This window comes from Nannospalax galili, unplaced genomic scaffold (genome assembly GCF_000622305.1).
Source record: "Nannospalax galili isolate Female #2095 unplaced genomic scaffold, S.galili_v1.0 scaffold1127, whole genome shotgun sequence".
Classification (NCBI taxonomy): domain Eukaryota; kingdom Metazoa; phylum Chordata; class Mammalia; order Rodentia; family Spalacidae; genus Nannospalax; species Nannospalax galili.
In genome coordinates, this window is record NW_008355784.1 from 869,665 (window position 1) to 888,009 (window position 18,345).

The 18,345-nt window shown below is 38.0% G+C and overlaps 1 protein-coding gene and 1 pseudogene across 1 annotated transcript; one reads left to right on the forward strand and one right to left on the reverse strand.

Annotated features, from left to right (window-relative positions):
- Window positions 1–7,747: 7,747 nt before the first annotated feature.
- LOC103750312 lies at window positions 7,748–9,493 on the reverse strand (annotated as a pseudogene).
- A 2,146-nt stretch (window positions 9,494–11,639) lies between these two features.
- LOC103750313 (T-cell surface glycoprotein CD1b) lies at window positions 11,640–17,776 on the forward strand. Its single transcript, XM_008853347.1, has 6 exons — window positions 11,640–11,658; window positions 14,918–15,208; window positions 15,919–16,197; window positions 16,371–16,649; window positions 16,908–17,001; window positions 17,755–17,776. The coding sequence occupies exons 1-6, from the start codon at window positions 11,640–11,642 to the stop codon at window positions 17,774–17,776; spliced, it is 984 nt and encodes a 327-aa protein (XP_008851569.1).
- Window positions 17,777–18,345: the final 569 nt, after the last annotated feature.

Genomic DNA, 18,345 nt, shown 5'->3' on the forward strand with positions numbered 1-18,345 from the left:
CGCTTAGTATAACAGTTTCTAGTTCCATCCATTTACCTGCAAATTTCATGATTTCATCTTTCTTTACTGCTGAGTAAAACTCAATCGTATATATGAACCACATTTTCATTATCCACTCATCAATTGAGGGACACCTAGGTTGCCTGCATGCATGTAAGTGTGCAATGCCACGCAATGCCAACAGAGGTCAGAAGAGAGCATAGAATTCATCTGGAACTGGAGTTAAAAATTGTTGTTAGCTGCTTTGTCAGTGCTTGGAATCCAACCAGATCCTTGGCAAGAGCAACTAGTGTTTTTAACCACTGAGCCATCTCTCCAGCTCACAAGTGCCAGATTCTTAAAGAAGACTGGCTTTCTCTCCCAACAGCTATTCATTGATAATAGTTGCTTAGCTAAAGCTGGATCTTTTTGTCCACCTCCCCTCTTCATGCTGGTTTTTTGTTTGTTTGTTTTCTTTTTTTCGGTCTGGCTTGAGCAGGTCTTTGCACATGCTATCACAACCACTGTTAGTTCATATGTACATCTGTCCTATTGTGTTCAAAAAACAGATTCCTTGAATTCATCCACTACCTCTAGCTCTTACATTCTGTCCCCTCTTTCACAATGATCCTCGAGTTTTGGGAGGCGAGGGTGTGATATAGATGTCCATTTTACGGCTGAGCATTCCATATTCTCCTATTCACTAAACTTTGACCAGTTGTGCATCTCTGTGTTAATAGACGTCCATTGTGAAAAGAAGTTTCTCTGATAAGGGTTGACAGAAGAATATGGATTTATAACCAAAAACAAACATTAGGAGTCAGCACAGGTTCTTGGCCATGATAGCAGTGCCAGGTGCGGTTTCATATTATGAAGTGGGCCTTAAATCCGCTGGGCATGTGGTTGGTTACATTTGTTCTTCTTATTTGCCCTGATTGTCTTCTCTGTCACCCTGGTCTCTGCTCTGCCTCTCTGTTTTGTTCTCACCAAGGTTATTATCAGAAAACAGTGGGCATCCTGCATCCAACTGTACAGTTCATAGGCAAAGCTCCAAAGTCCATAGTAAGAAAGGAGCAATTAGTAATGCCAAATTATCAAAGAATCTAAAGAAAATGCTCCTTTGTTCAAGTTCCTTAGTAAAACCAAATGTTATAGTTGAAGGGGCCTATGAGTGGGATTCACCTATAAGTGGTGAACTAGCAAATAGAAGTCAATTAAGGGAAATACACAGGGTCCTTGGAAGTCACTTCTACCTATACACAGTAAACATGTTCAGTAATGTGTATGTAATTGCACTCAAGTATGAAGAGAAAAGGAGGACAAGCATGAATGTTAAAATTACTATGTTGTCTCTTTTGGTTCTTTTGCCTTGGATTTTTCTCATAACATGCAGGAAATAGTTAATGAATCTTCCTTTTAGTTATATTTTTATTTACTCTTTATATATGTATATAATATATTTTTACCTTATCCACCTAATTCCCTATGACTTCCTTCCAACTCCCCTCAGGTCCACTAACCCATCTCCCTCCCTATTTCACATCCTCTATTACTATTATACACTGATTCCAATAGAATTGTCCATGTGTTCATGAGGTGTCTGATCACATTGTATCCACAGTACAGAATCACAGAGAGATAAAGAGTTAGATTTTACTCTGTTTATCATTTTTCTTCAGTTCAGGATGCCACCCTATTTTGTCAATCACATTGACCATGAGTCTTCCCTCTTCACTTAAACATCTCTAGAAATTCCCTTATGGATCTAAATTTCATCAAGTTGAAAATCAACATTAACCATTACAAGTTCATCTTGTGTCTACTTCACACCCAAACATATCACTTTTAAATCATAAAATTCTGTTCCTTTCCCTTAAAGTATAATATTCATCTTATAACACATAATACAAATAGATCATCTATAAAAGTATCCAAAAAACTTATTGGCTCCCAAATTGTACAGAAGCACAAAAACATAGTATCTTTTCATATTCATGCAATTTCTTAACTGTAACTCCTCCAAATAATAAAAAAGAGCTTTCATACTTGCAATATGCAATCATAGAAGAAAAATTCTATTTAAAGATAGTAAGGGGGACTGCTGTATAGCAGTTTTCTCTGAATTGAAGGATTCTGTACATGTGGGAGGGAAAAGCTCAGAATCTCGAGAAATACACATGTCACATTTCTGGGAAATCTGAAACTTGAAAGATGCTTGAAGGTCCCTCCACAGATAAAAGCAATTAACAACAATGTGGGAGTGTGGGGAGTGGCCAGACGAGCTGTCTCGATGAGATCCCTCTCTCTTTTGGACATATTTAGCCTCTTGAAAATTGTGTAGAAAGCTCCAAGGATGCAGCTTTCATTAGCTGTCACTTGTGTTGTGGTGAGCTTTTCAGTGATATGAGTGCTTTTGAGTCATCCATGCTCCTGCACATAATCCTTCAACCATACACCTTTATTATTAACCACAATACAAACTCACTGGTTCACCAAGATGGACTTTGATGTAATTGTTACTTAACTTTGTTGTGGAGTCCCTTTTTCGGGTGAGTAGACAGGTGTTTGTTCCATCTCCCAAGGGCAAGTCTGTCATACAACAGGGACATAGTAAGGAAAAACCTGGCAAAGCAAGACTGAAACCAAGAAAGTCAAACATAAAATCATGTAGTACCAGATTCATCATTTGGAGCTTATGTTAGCATCATTTAGGCTCCAAGAAACTTAAGCAGTCTTGCTACTCTAGTTCTATAACCTGTGGTAGATGTAGCATCTCTCGTGGTTCAGCTTTTCTAGGTTCCCATAGAATGCCTCAGGTCTTGGCATCTCCATTATCCTGGGGTCTCCTTCAAAATGTCACTCAAGAGTTGATCAGGATCACCATGCTACAGACTACCTGACTTCAGTAGTTTTGAGGGGCCTTAGTGCAGAATGCAACTTGATTCTGTCACAGAATGTAATATGAGTGGCCTCTAGTCCAAATCCCAACACAATTATTGTCAGCCAGTGAAACCTCATGAAGTATGACTTTACTGTCTGTATTTCTCTGGGCTTGTACATTAAAATTTGCTTACATGATTCAAAGCTAATATCCACTTATGAGAGTGTGCATTCAACATTTATCTTCCTGGGTCTGGGTTATCTCTCTCAGAATGATTGTTTCCAGATCCATCTATTTACCTGCATATTTTGTAGCTTTGTTTTCCATACAGCTGAATAACATTTCATCGTGTAAATGAGCCCTTCTTTCATTATCCATTCATCAATTAATGAACATCAAGGTTTCCTCCATTTCCTAGCTATTGTGACTAGAGTAGCAATGAACACCGGTGAACAAATAACCCTTTGGTATGATGTATAAAGTCCTTTGGATATGTGCTCAAGAGTGGTATAGCTGGAGCATATGGTTGATCAATTCTAGTTTTTTGAGGAAACTTCACATTTATTTCTATAGTGGCTGAACCATTTTTCCCTCCCACCAGCAGTGAATAAGAGTTCATATTTCCCCACATCCTCATCAGAATTTGTCATTGTATGTTTTGGGGATTTTAGCCATTCTGACTAGGTTAGATGAAAACTCAAAATGATTTTAATTTATATTTCCCTCATGAATAAAGTTCTTAGATACTTTACAATTCTGTGATTAAAACACTGATCAAAATGAACTTGGGAAAGAAAGGGTTTATCTTACATCTCCCAGGTTATAGTTCATCAATGAAGGAAGTCAAGGCAGAAACCTGGAAGCAGGAGCTGAAACATAGACCATGAAGAAATACAGCTTACTGGCTTGCTTCTTTGGCCTGTGCCCAGTCTCCTTTCTTATACAACCCAGTGCCACTTGCACAGGGGTGACACCACCCACAGAGGGCTGGGACCTCCACATCATGCAACAGTCTGTGATAGTTTGAATGAGAATGTCCCCTGTAGGCTCCAAGTAATTGGGCATTTTGTCTGAAGTTAGTGACACTGTTTTGGGGAGGTTTTTAACTGTGTAGAGTTGTTGGAGAAAGCATGTCCCTGGGGTGAGTTTAAAGATTTCTTAAGCTTTCCTGGATTTCCAGTCACTCTCTGCCCCCTGTGCCTGCTTGAAGATGTGTACCTCTGCTTTCTGTTCCTGTTCCAGTCATCTCTTTTCACCATGCCTCCCAGTCATGATGGACTCTAACTCTTCTATTCATTCTATAAGTCCCCTTGCTCACAGTGTCTTATCACAGCAACAGAAAAGTAACTAAGAATTTGGTACCAGGATCAGGGGTATTGGTGTGACAGACCTGACCATGTGGGGATTTGGAGGAGTGTGCAAGATTTTGGAAGTTTGGATAAGAAAAGTGGTTGGATGCTGAAAGCAGAGCTTAATGGGCCATTCTAGTAGAAGCATGGAAGAAAGTAGTACAGAGAGAAAAGTAGTTCCAGGTGGGAAATAAGGACTTAAGCAGCAACTTGGATATTTTGGCAAAGCATCTGACTGTAGTCTGCCCCAGGCCTAAACAATTGGACTAATTTGAAAAGTAATGAAAAAAATGTTTTTGGTGGAAGAAATTTCAAGACAACCTAATGTAGAAATTGTGGTGTGGCTATTAATGGTGAATAGTACTCAGAGCTACAGTGAAAAAAGAGCAAACAGGGCAGAAAGAAATCTAGAATGTACATTTCCAATTGAAAAAGAGTACTAGGAAGATGAAGGTTGAAGCCATGGGGTGTGCTGAGGGAGAGGCTTCCTTTGATAAGTAGATTAGAGAGATTAAGGAGATATCTATAGATTTGCACATAAACAAGGAAAAGAATACCTTCAGGGAAAGACTACATCCAAGACCAAGCCTCCAACTTGTGAAAGGAAAATGTCAGAGGGTTTTTCTACTTTTAGAAAACCACAGCGTATAAAAGTTTCTGGTAATGTGGATTAAGAGAACTAGAGTGCATGCCAGGCCAGCAACTAAACTTGGCAGTGTTGTTTTCATGGTGCTGACTTTAGGGCCATGAAAGATGCAAGAGTGAATGGGTCATCAGTTCTTCCTCCATGGCTTCAGAGAACCACTGAAGCTAGGCAGTATGTAGCTGGGTTGTCCCTGCATAGAGGTAGCTCTGACAGGCCAAGGCGCCCTGATAGGCCTTTTCATGAACTGTTAAAGTGGAGCCTGGTTATCAATGCAGACCCCAAGAAAATTTTGCAGATATTAGCACCATGATACATCTGACAAGGAAAACACAGGGAGTGGTACCAGCCCAAGACAGAGATATACATTGTATGCAAGGCTGAAGAGGCTGTGCTGTCTAAGCCCTTTGGAAGTAATGTCTTAGAAATAGGATGTGGAACTACTGGATTTGGTATTTTTCCTGCTAGATTTAGATCCTGTTTCAGTCCATTATTTCCTCAGTGTGCCGTTGTAGCTAAAATTCCTCTCAGAGGTACAAATAACATCTAGCTCCCTCCTCTCTTGGCCTCCAGGACCAACCCAGGACGATTTTGCCACACTGCAGTCTTGAAAACCAGTGAGTATATTGGGTTTACTTACACAGAAATGGGTGATGCTGTGGGTGCTCCCTTCCTAAGGACATAGTGAAAAGTCTTTATCCAAGCATGGATGGTGACATCCTCACAGCTGCACATAATGGGGAGAAACCCTTCCAATGGTTTCCTCAGTTTTTATATCCTTAGACACTCCTCATCATGCAAATAGGGCTGACTGGTTGGTTGTGAGGTGTGGTTGACTCTCCCTGGCCCTCCTTTCTTGCCTAATATAACAGTTAAGCTTAGGTGTGATGATCCTATGCAAGCAGGCACAGTCAAGCTTGGCAAAAAGGCATCTGTCCATGGTCTGCCTGTTGGAGAACAGTCTTATGCAACAGCCCCATTCCCGCCTTTTGGAATGGGAATATGTATTTGGTTCCATTTCATGTTGAAAGTGTATAATTTGTCTTTTGATTTTACATGGGTTTACAATTAAGGGACTTCCTTAAGTCTCAGAAGTGACTTTGGACTCTGGTCTTTTCAACATTATCGAGACTGGTAAAGACTATGGGGACTTTTGTAGATGGACTAAATGCATTTTGCATTTTATATGGTCATGAGCCTTTGGGGGCCAGGGAGTGGAATGTGATGGTTTGAATGGGAATGTCCCCCATACTCTCCAAGTGTTTGAACATTTAATTTCCAGTTGGTGATGCTGCTTTGGGAGACTTTAGGAGGCATGGCTTTGCTGAGGGAAGCATGTCACTGGGCGTGGTCTTAGAGAGTTCTTAAGCCTTTCTAAATTTCCAGTCACTCTCTGCTTCCTGTCTCTGCTTGAAGATGTGAGTCTCTGCTTTCTACTCCTACTCCAGTCACCTCGTCTCACTATTCCTTCCCAAAATGAAGGACTCCAATTCCTCTGGAACCATAAGCTCAAATAAACTCTTCCTTTTATAAGTTACCTTGGTCAGAGTGTTTTATCACAGCAACAGAAAAGTAACTAAGACACAATCTTACCCAAACACCAGTCTGATAGAGGAAATTACCTAATTGAGATTTCATCTTCCAAGGTGTGTCAAGTTGAAAGTTAAAGCTATGCAGCACACTAAAATTTTTGAATATTTCGTATCTATTTGCATTTCATCTTTTGAGAATATCCTGTTGAGTTCTTTGCCCAATTAAATAAAAATATTGAGCTTTTTGTAATTGCATATATTTCTTAATCAAATCCAGACCCCCTTCTCCATTCATGCCTCCCATCCCCCCAGACCTATGTTTTGATGTTTAATCTTTTGAGTTCAATATGTTTTAAGTATTAACCCTCTGTCAGAGGTATAGTTGCTAAGGATTTTTCTCTTTCTGTGGGTTTCCTCTGAACTTGAATGATGGTGTTTTCTGCTGTACAAAAGTTTTTTTATTTTTATTTTTTTAGTTTCATAAGGTCCTATTTGTCAGTTATTGGACTTAATGCTTTAACTATAGGATTCCTGTTTATAAAGTCTTATCCAATGCTTATAAGTTCCAATATAATCTCTACTTTTTCCATTATCATATTCAGAGTACTAGGTCTTTTGTTAAGGTTATTGATCCATTTGGAGTTGAGTTTTGTGCATGATGAGAGATAGAGATCTGGTTTCATTCTTCTACATGTAGCTATCCAGTTTGACCAGCACTATTTGTTGAACATGCTGACCATTCTCCACTGTGTATTTTTGACAACACTGTCAAAAGTCAGGTGACTATAGGAACTTGAGAAACAACTCAGTAGTTACGAGCACTGGTCGCTCTTGCAGAGGACCCACAATCAGTTCCGTGCACCCACATGGTGGCAAACAACCATCCATAATTCCAGTTCCAGGGGATCCGATATCATCTTTTGACTTCAGTGGGCTTTACACAACACAGGTGCATTTATATGCATGCTGACAATACACTCATACACATAAAAAATAAAAATAATAAATAAAATATCATTAAAAAATCAGGTGACTTTAAATGTGTGGACTTAAATCTGGGTCCTCAACTCTCTTCCATTGATCAGTGTGTCAGTTTTTCTGCCAGTACCATTCTAGTTTTATTACTATGGTTTTATTACTATAGTGTAAGTTCAGATCGAAGATGGGAATGCATCTAGCAGTTATTTTGTTCTTCAGAATTGTTTGTCTTGTTTTGTTTTGTTATGATTTGTTTTGAGAAATCAGAGACTGTATCTCCCTTTACTAAACATGAAAGTACAAAGGGCTCTATATACAGGAAGGCTGAAGGACACTGAGGGAGGAGAGGGACACTCAGACCAAAACTACACAACAGAGTCCCATTTCACAAAAAGAGCTCAATGCTTATTTCCAGGGAGAAGCAGGACATGGTCAGCTCAAATTTAATGATATCATCTGGATGAAGGACCCCAAGCTTCCTGATATTTTGACCCTAGGGGAAAAATCTCAGCACATCATCCATAGAAGAATGCAGGACCTGCTGATGCTTGGATCATGTAACCCCTCTTCTCACCAGGAGGCATAATTCTGTCTGGCAGCATATGGATTATCTCAAACCCAGGATTCTTGTTACAATAAGCATTGCAGAGAAGCCTGCAGGTTTTTGCACCTAAATTTTGCTAGAATCCTTTACTACAATGTCAGAGATTTCAAACAGTTTCAGGGGAAGGGGCATCTTCTGATTTTCTATGATGGGTCTTCAGGAGACCAGGAATAAGGGTGGTGCATGCCAACTGGAATTCAGCTGTATTGGGATTATTTATATGGACTGCATTTGTTACAGAGATATCCAAGCCAATTTTATCAGCAATATTTTCTTAGGATCACAGAACAAAAGTTAGAGCTTCAGTAAAGCCAGTGTGGCCACGTTGAGTCTGAGGAATTCAGTGAGCTTATTGAGAGGAAATTTATCAGCTATGGTGTATGTTTTTGGCATAGTCATCTGAATATTTTTATAACCATAGCAATAGCTGCATCCTCCACAACATCACAGGCATGGATAATATTATCTCTGGTTGGAGGAATTTTATTCTCAATCTGATTGCCATCACCTATGACTTCTGGTTTCAAATATATCCTGGTCAGGAACTTGGCAAGATTCAAGGGAATATCTGATTACAACGTTCTTGTTTATTAAATCATCTCTCATTATCTCCTTTCTGTAAGCCAGTTCTGGAAAGGTATTTGATTTTCCATTAGGAGAAACTACCTCAGCTACTTCAACAGTAAACTGTTTTTCACAAAATTCACTGAACCATGGTGATAATAATGTCAAGGAAATTTTTGCCTTAGTGATTCAGTTCTTGTGCATACAATAAATACATTTCTAGTACTTACTTTTATTTTTGAATGATTCTCATTTATGATTGGAAGCAATGAAAAGACAACACCATTGCTATCACATATTCTGGGGACCAGGGTTTTATTTTCAATGATATGTAAATAATGTTTAAGTTGGTTATCACTCTTGTATATGTTCATTGGTTCACAAGCTGTATATTCCTTAGTCTTATTCAGAGGCCTGAATTTGATATCCAATGGATGCTTTAGAGTGTAAGTAAATGGGCCTGATTAGTATCCAGGTCATGGGTGCCAATAGCCACCAATATTCTTTTTTTCTGCAAATATTCTGATGTAATTTCTCTTGAAGTTCAATGAAGCTGTTATATTAGTCCTTTGTAAACTTTATATTCTGGAGAACTGCTGCTACAACAAAAGGGAGTATGTTAGCTGTCTCTTCTGTGATAATCAAGTTTTGGCTTTCTCCCTTAGGCATTACTTGTTCATATACTGGAGCTTTTATTCTTTCTTTGAAGACATGAAGTTTCCAAACCAATCTTTCCATACACAGGAGATCATGTCTATTGGCAGGGACATTGGTCTTGTAAAAAAACATCGGAGGCCCCCCTTCCTTGATGTTACCTTGTTCCTTACTCATAATTTCCTTCCCAGAAGTAATTTCATCAAGTTCCAGTCCAAATTCAAAACATAGCTCATCAAATTCTTTATCAGTGTAGGTATGGCCCGGGGCTTGGAAGAACAGATTGTGCTTCAAACTGACAGTCAGCATCCTTCAGAATTGTTTTGACTCTCCTGGGTTTCTTGAGATTCTATATGAAATTTAAGATTATTTTTAGATTTCTGTGAAGAATTGTGTTGGAATTTTAATGAATAGTACACTGAATTTGTAGCCTGATTTTTGTGGGATGACCATTTTCACAATATTAATCCTAGAGATCCATGGGCACAGGAGGTCTTTCTATATTCTGGTGTTTACTTTCTTTCTTCCTCATTTTCAAGTTTTTATTTTGCAAGTCCTCTACTTCCTTAGTTAGGTTTAGTCCAAGATATTTGATGTTTTTTGAAGCTATTGTGAATGAATGGGACTGTTTCCCTTATTTCTTACTCAACATTTGTTTTTGTATAGATGTTTGTTTTTGTATAGAGGAAGGCCACTGACTTTTTTTGTTAATTTTATATATTGCTCCTTTGATGAATGTGTTTATCAGTTGAAGGAGTTTTTCTGGTGGAGTTTTAAGTATTTTTGTGGACTGAATCATAGCATTCAAATAAGGATAATTTGACTTCTTTCTTTCCAATTAGTTTCCCATTTATCTCCTTCATTTATTTTATTGCTCTAGCTAAGACTTTAAGTACTGTGTTGAAAAAGAATGAAGAGATTGGACATACTTGTCTTATTACTGATTTCAGTGAAAATGCCTTGAATTTTTCTGTTTAGTCTGATATTGTCTGTATACTTGTTGTGTATTTCCTTTATTATGTTTCGATAAGTTCCCTGTATCCCTAGATTCTCCAAGACTTTTATTATAAATGAATGTTTACTTTTGCCAAAGGCTTTTTCTGTATCTAATGAGATGAACATTTGGTTTCTGTCCTTGAATCTGTTTACATTTACTCTTTTATGATGTTGAACAAACTTTGGGATGAAGTAAAATTGACTGTGGTGGATAGTCTTTTTGATGTGCTCTTGCATTCAATTTGTGAATATTTTCTTAATAATTTTTGTGTTCATTAGAGAAGTTGGCCTATAGGTATTTTTATTGGGTCTTTTCCTGGTTTTGGTACCAGAGCAATATTGGATTTATAGAAAGATTTTGGGACTGTTCCTTTGCTTTCTATTTTACAGAATAATCTGAAGAGTATTTGTATTAGTTCTTCAATATTTTGGTAAATTTCTGTAATTCCACCATATCCTAGTTTCCTTGGGATAGCATGTTTCAATTGAAAAAAAATCCATAGGCATCAGGAAACTAGTAAAAGGTAATGAACAGTGGATCCTTCATGTATAGGGAGAGAAATTACCTTGATATAAATTGGAAAGGGGGAATAATGAAGTAGAAAGGGTTAAATGGAGTTGGGAATGAAAGGTCAGGGAGAAGAATGGGGTAAGGGGACTTTAGAAAATATCATTTGGAAATCTACCACTATAGAAATATGTTAAAGTATGTACATATATTGTCTTAAAATATATTAAAAGAGTCACTCCATATGAAGGAGACATCAGACCTCCTAGACAACATAGACTTAAAAATAAGCCTAATTCCACAAATGGGCTCCCTGTTTTGAAGCTGTTAGCCTGAGGTCCCATAGACCCTTAAACAATACTAGCCATTGCTTCTACTCTTGGTTACCCAACAGAACTTGAAACTAAAACCCTATTGTTGAAAGCATTGCATACATGAGTTATAGGCCAAGCTCAAGCTAACAAATTCCCAGCTTAGAATTTGGGAAGTAGATAAGAAACTGCAATTCTAGCTGAGAAATTATTGGCAACCAATAACTGCTAAAGAGGGGGAGAGTCGGTCATCTTTAAGCATATGACTCTGAGTAGATTAACCGGGCTCCAGTGGATAGATTTATACCTAAAGATACTTCGGAACACAAGTCTGACCATATAGGCATGTGTGTGTGTGTGTGTGTGTGTGTGTGTGTGTGTGTGTGTGTATGTTTATTTTACTTGAGCAATGAATGGTATAAAAGGTTGTAAATAGGGGAGAGGTATAAATATGATCAAAACATATTTTGTGAATTTGAAAAATTCAATTAAAAACTTTAAAAAAATATGCTCACAGAGATTCTAGGACTGCTCCAGCCCACAAATCCAAATACTTTCAGAATCCTCCAAATTTTCCTTTGCTGTGATGAAACATAACAAGAGTAAATGAAGGAAATAAAGATTTGTATTGGGCTTAAGGATGCAGCCCATCACACCAGGTAAGGCACAATAGCTGCAGTGACAGGGCTCTGAGGTGATAGTCACATGGGATGCACAAGCAGGAAGCAGAGAGAGATGAATGATTATCCTCTACTTCTTTTCTCCTTTTTATTCAGTCTGGGATGCCTAATGTGCATTCGAGATTGGTCTTCCAATCTCACTTAAAATTCTTTCGAAATATTCTCTCAGAAGTGCCTAGAGGTCTTTTTCCTGGGTGACTGTAATTCCACTGAGTTGACAGTGATGATCAGTCACCATATATGCATTCAGTAAAAATAAATACTAAAGAATGTGATGGGAATGGAGCGATGTCCTAAAAATTAACAATACTTGCTGTTTTTGCAGGGGACTGAAATTTTGTCCCCAGCACCCATGTCAGAGGGCTCACAACTGCATGTAACTCCAGCTCTAGAAGATCCAATGCCCTCTGGTGAACTCAAGGTCCCCTGTACACACAGTATACATGCACAAACACACAAATACATAAATTTTTAAAAATCTTTAAAAATTAATTCCTTAAAATTGGAAGCCAAATGTTAACTTCACAGGACAATCACCAGAGACAGGTAATATATGAAATGAATATAAAGCACAGCAATTTAAATCTTCAATTCTACCATAATAGACGATAGGGACCAAAACAGATCTTCACAATTTTAATAGTCAGTCCTAGAGGTAATGTTTACACTTTTATTCTTAGACTGTGATGTGGCTGCTTATAATTGGATTTATAAAGATCCAGGGGGTTTTATATGCAAGCTAGGCAAGTAAAACCATAGCATTGTCAGCTTGAAACAAAAGTATAATTACATTCCCCAGATGATACTTTGGTTGGCTTTTCTTTCATTAATGACATAGAAAATAAGCCTATCCTAGGGCCCAGGATAATATGTCAGACAATTCCATTTGAACAGATGAGATATATAGGGGAATGACTACATAAGTTTAAAGCATAACGAGTTGAAGTGCCTTTTAGAGAATCCCACTGTTACTGATGAGATAGTTTTGCATATTAAATATTTTTTCAAAATTTGAAATCATGAGTAAATTTATGCAAATAAATCATTGGTCATATGGATAATGCCAATATAAACCATTCATTCTCTTGAAAACCAATAAATAAAGAAAAATGAAGAAGAACACACTAGTCAACTCAAGGTAGATAAATATTAAGGAAAGCATAGCTTTTCAGAAATATTCTAACCAAAAAAATGGAGGAACTATGATATACTACATTCCTGGTTATGATTTTTATTTCTTATGTTTTGTATAGGACCCCAAAAGGAAAAGCAACCAAACTAAAACTACTTTTATCTTTTTTATTAATTAGTAGTTTTTATTATTAATGATAATTTTGCATTCAATTGAAAAAAATCCATAGGCATCAGGAAACTAATAAAAGGTAATGAACAGTGGATCCTAGGCACATAGATACAATACATTCTGATTACTCTCATCACTAACCCTCTCTTATCTCCATCCCTGTAAACTCCCACTCTTCCCTACAAATCTCTTACCCACATTCATTTTTTTCTGTTTTATTTTATTTCTCACTGAGTTCAATCAGAGACATCTTTTTGACCATTGGCTTGGAAATCTTGCTACTACTCTTGGTTGGGGGTAAAAAGCAAACTATTAATAGACAAAGGGAATTTTACCTTACTAGGAAGTTTCTGCATAATAAAGAAAACACTCAATAAAACAAGGGGAAACTAGCTAGTGAATAGCAAATATCATAGCTAATTATTCAGTTGAATAAATGTTGATAAAAAATAAAAAGCAGAATCGATAATTTTAAAATGTGATCATGATCTGAAAAAAATTTCTCAAAAATGAAACACACAAAGTCAACAAATAGAATAAGAATATGAATCTGGCAGAGATGGCACAAGATTGCAATTCCTTGAGCCTTCTGGTGCACTTGTCCTAAATACTTTCTTTGTTGACCATCTCTTTTGTTCTTATCTTCTTTCTTAAATATTTCTTGCACATTATTTGCTTTCCATGATCTGGTTGAGAGTTAGGGAACACAGAGCAACATAGACCTAGGTAAAATCATCCACCAAACCGCTTAAGCACTTAAGTACATAAAGTTGGAAGAGAAAAAGTATAGCAACAACATACCACCCTATTCTCGTAATTCTTAAGGCTTTATTTAAATATGGAGATTCTGTATGTTATAAAACACTTAACTATGGGTATTTTGCTTATTTGTCTGTTTTGTTTGGTTTGGCTTTTTTGTTTTTGTTTTGTTTTGTTTTGTTTGTTTTTTGTTTTGTTTTTTTTTTGAGACAGGGCCTCCCTATAGCCCCAGCTGGCCCAAAACTGGCTATGTCGACCAAACAAACCTCAATCTGACAGAGATTGACTGACTCTGCCTCTGGAGTGCTGTTCCAATGATATTGTCATTATAGGTATTAATGACTCTTTTCTGGAACGAAAATATTTCAAACTCACTGGTCACTTTTTTATGTTCTATTTGGTAAATCATTAAAGAAAGGAAAGAAAAAAAGATACTTTATGCATATTTTCAGTGCCCTGGTTCAATTATTTACATCTCTTCTTGCCAAGGTCCTGGGAAATTGCCTGACTTTAGAGAAAAGATTATCTAGTATTAACTTTTGTATTATAGATGTGTAAATAAAGGCACATAGAGGTCATGTGACATTTCATAGTCACACTGGTGCAATTATGCTCTCTCTAAAGAAGTGAAGGATATGTAGAGAATCTAGGAGCAAGAAAAGTAAGATTTAGATGACATGTTAGGTCTGGAGGGAAATGAGAGTTAGAGTGGGAGTCTCAGGGCTGAGCAAGGAATGTTTCATTCTCTAATTTTCAATTAGAAAGAGGAAGAGATTTGTCATTTTCAAGAGAGGAAGTCACTACAGAGTACTGAGAGAAACCGTTACTCAAAGTACAGTTCAAACAGCTCTGAGTGTGTCAGAAGCTGCCCCATTGTGTGTGAAATGCTGCATCTGCCACTTGCTCTACTTGTTGGTCTGTTGCAAGCTGGTGAAAATCAGGATGGTAAGATTAACTCTAGGAGTTCCTCGTAGTGATGAAGGGGGTCTAGAGAAAGGCAGGTTGAACTTACTAGGTGCATTTGATCTTTAAGGTTCTGAGGCATCCTGCCTTCTTCCACCATTATACAGATTGGACCTGGGGAGTGAGGCCTTCAGGCTCTCAAGTATGTCAGGCCTTAATCTGTAGACTTTGGGTTCTATGTTTTCTTTAACCCTCCTTCTTCTATCTCTTCAGCATCTTTCTTCATTTTCTCCACAGCCTTGCAGGGGCCGACTGTTTTCCACGTTATACAGACCTCATCCTTTGTCAATAGCACTTGGGCACAAAATCAAGGATCTGGTTGGTTGGATGATTTACAGATTCTTGGCTGGGATAGTGCCTCAGGCACTGCTGTATTCCTGAAGCCCTGGTCTAAAGGAAACTTTAGTGATGCAGAGATTGCAGAGTTGCAGGAGATATTCCGACTCTACTTCTTTGGACTCATTAGGGAAGTACAGGAACGTGTCACAGATTTTCAGCTGGAATGTAAGTTTTTCTTTAGATTGGGGGTGTAGGGTGGAATTTTTAAGGACTTGTTTCCAGTCTTGTTTCAAGGTACTGCCTTTGCTGATCCTAGTCCTTCCTCTCTGTTCTACCCAACTACTTGTATACACTTATCAAGAACAGTCCATCTTTGAATCCATATTTTCACAAAGAATTCCAGATTCTTGCTGCTTCTACATTGTCTCTGATAAATGCCTTGGGAAAGGTCTGTGGCTTGTTTTGTGTGAAATTTAGTCTTCCTGTTCCTATCCTGTGCCTGGGTGGTTTAAAGATGGCTTTATCCTCTTATCCATCTCATGAGACTTCTTGTATCATGCACTCCTCTCCAAGTAATCTACTAGTTCCCACTGGAATGATTCACTTGTGACTGCATCATGCTACTCCTCATACTTTACTCATTTTTCTCACCCACCAGACACTTAAACAGGGCCTTACCACCAATGGCATGCCTGTTTCTCTCCAGTGCTCTCCTTTCTGAAAGCTTTGAAATGTTGTAGTCATTTTGATCATCTTGTCAAATTCCAGACTTTAATCTTCATTAAAATTCAAGATTCCTGACTTTTAGGCTGGGGAGTTGGTACAGCTGTTAACGACTTAGGCTCACAACCATAAAGACAAGATTCCTGGCTTTCCCACATTAATTTTCATTTTTGTTTCCTGTTTAATAACTTTTCGGTTTTCCTCCTTGATAGACCCTTTTGAGATCCAGGGCATTGCAGGCTGTGAGCTGCTTTCCACGGGTTCCACTGCAAGCTTCTTGAGGGGAGCTTTAGGAGGACAGGATTTCCTGAGCATCAAAAATCATTCGTGTGTACCTGCTCCAGAAGGTGGATCAAGGGCACAGAAGTTCTGCACATTAGTTACTCAGTACAAAGGCATCTGTGGTATTGTGAAGAAGCTCCTCTTAGAAACCTGTCCCCAATATCTCTTTGGCATCCTTGAAGCAGGGAAGGCAGATCTGCAGAGGCGAGGTTAGTCGTACTCTGTTTCACTTTTGATAATCTCCTTTAAATTTATGAGTAGATGGTTTCCATCAGTAACTTCTTTTTTCCTAATGAAGTAGATGAGTTAATGCCTCAACTGGGGTTTTTGGAGCTTGAATTAGACTTCTACCTGACACATTCCCTGTCTCTTCCTTCCATAGTAAAACCTGAGGTCTGGCTGTCCAGTGGCTCCAGTCCTGGGCCTGGTCATCTACAGCTAGTGTGCCATGTTTCTGGCTTCTACCCAAAGCCAGTGTTGGTGATGTGGATGCAGGGTGGCCAGGAACAGCAGAGCACTCAGATAGGTCACATCCTGCCCAACACTGATGGAACATGGTATCTCCAAGCAACCCTGGATGTGGAGGCTGCAAAGGCAGTTGGTCTGGCCTGCCGGGTGAAGCACAGCAGTCTAGGAGAGCAGGACATCATTCTCTACTGGGGTGAGAAAGAACTGGGGCCCAGGATGATAGAAAGTGGAGAAATTGGACCTCAAGCACAGAGGGGAGGATTAAGGAAAGAATGCCAAGAAAGGGAGAAATAAGGAGAGAAAAACCAGGGAAAGAACAAAAAGGGAAAAAGAAGTTATGAGTGGAAAGAACCCTTATGAAATAAAGGACACATAGATGGTAGAGTAAGGCCAAGGACTGTTGTGCATAGACTCTGAAGTGACATCCTACTTCCTCTTTCCCAATAAGCAGGAAAACCCAACTATGTTGGCTTGATCATTTTGGCAATTACAGGACCTTGCTTGGTCTTTTTGCTGTGCCTTGCATTGTGGGTTTTGAGGCGATGGTGAGTTTTTTCTCTGTCCCTTTTCTCTTCATTCACCCACTCCACTAGTAGTTAGTCTCCACTCTTCCACCAGAACATTCTTCCCAATGCCCATCTCACATGCATATTTAATGTAAAGAATGATGATTAAATAGACAGGGCAAAAATTTCTAGCATTTTTATGTGTGTTAAATACATTCCTTTTGTTACAACCATTATCTCCAGAACACTTGTCATCTGGGAAAATGGAAACTTTTAGGGGCAGGAGAGAGGATGAGTGCTTAAGATCACTGGCTGCTGTTGCAGAAGACCCAGGATTGGTTTCCAGCACCCCAATTCTAGGGGCTTTATTGCCCTCTTCTGACCTCCATGGGTATAACACATGAGCACTTACATGTAGTGAATGCACTCACACACATGAAATAAAAATAATAAATAAAAATGTAAAAAATGGAAACTTTCCTCTGTAGTTGTGACTATTCTATTTTTTGTTCTGTGGATTTGACTCTATATGTGCTTCACATAATTGAAATCATATATTGATCATTCTGTGACTGATTTTTCCACTTAGCATAAGTACTCAACTTTTGATTATGTTGCATCATATGTCAGAATTTCCTTCCTTCATGAGAAGAACAATGTATTGCATTTTGCTTGACCATTTACCCATTCAGGAGCACTAAGGCTATTTACATTTCCTATTGAAAATAATGCTACTATTAATCTGTATGTGTATGTCTTATATAAAATTATGTTTTACATTTTCCATAACAGGTCATATCAGAACATTCTGTGAGTCTTCAAGATGTTTTCTCATCCATTTGGAAAAAAGACCAAGAAATCAGAAACTTGAAATTACTGTCTCTCCAGGAGTCCCTTGGTTATATTTCTTTATGAAATCTGAGTTCCTATAGACTAAATCATAGTTTAAGAATAACCATAAAATAAATGAAATTTTTGTTGTATCAATAGTGAGCTGACATCAATAGTATTAGCCACTCAAGTTTTACCATTCATTAGGCAAAATTTCTGTTTTTGAAAGTTACAAAGTGTTTTTTTATTCTATGAAAATGTTTTATTGCATTGACTGCTATTCAAACAACAGAAAAAATCATATTTCTGTGACTTGTTTAGAATGTATATATGTGAACTGAGTTTGACAATATTTCACTAGGATTTTATATCTACAGTTGTTTAATTCTTTCAATATCTTTGTCAATTATTGCTATTAAAAGGGGTTTAACTTCTTGAAATGAGTTGCAAATTTGTTGTTGTAAATGTGTGTCTTTAACCTCAGCACTTGTAAGACAGAGGAAGAAATCTCAGTGAGTTCAAGGCCAGTCTGTTCTTTATTCCTTTATAGGT

Excerpts from the sequence above, each read along its gene's own strand:
- LOC103750313 (XM_008853347.1), top strand. Across the intron at positions 16,650-16,907 it reads GGACATCATTCTCTACTGGG|GAAAACCCAACTATGTTGGC; the intron begins GTGAGAAAGAAC and ends CCCAATAAGCAG. Across the intron at positions 17,002-17,754 it reads TTGTGGGTTTTGAGGCGATG|GTCATATCAGAACATTCTGT; the intron begins GTGAGTTTTTTC and ends TTTCCATAACAG.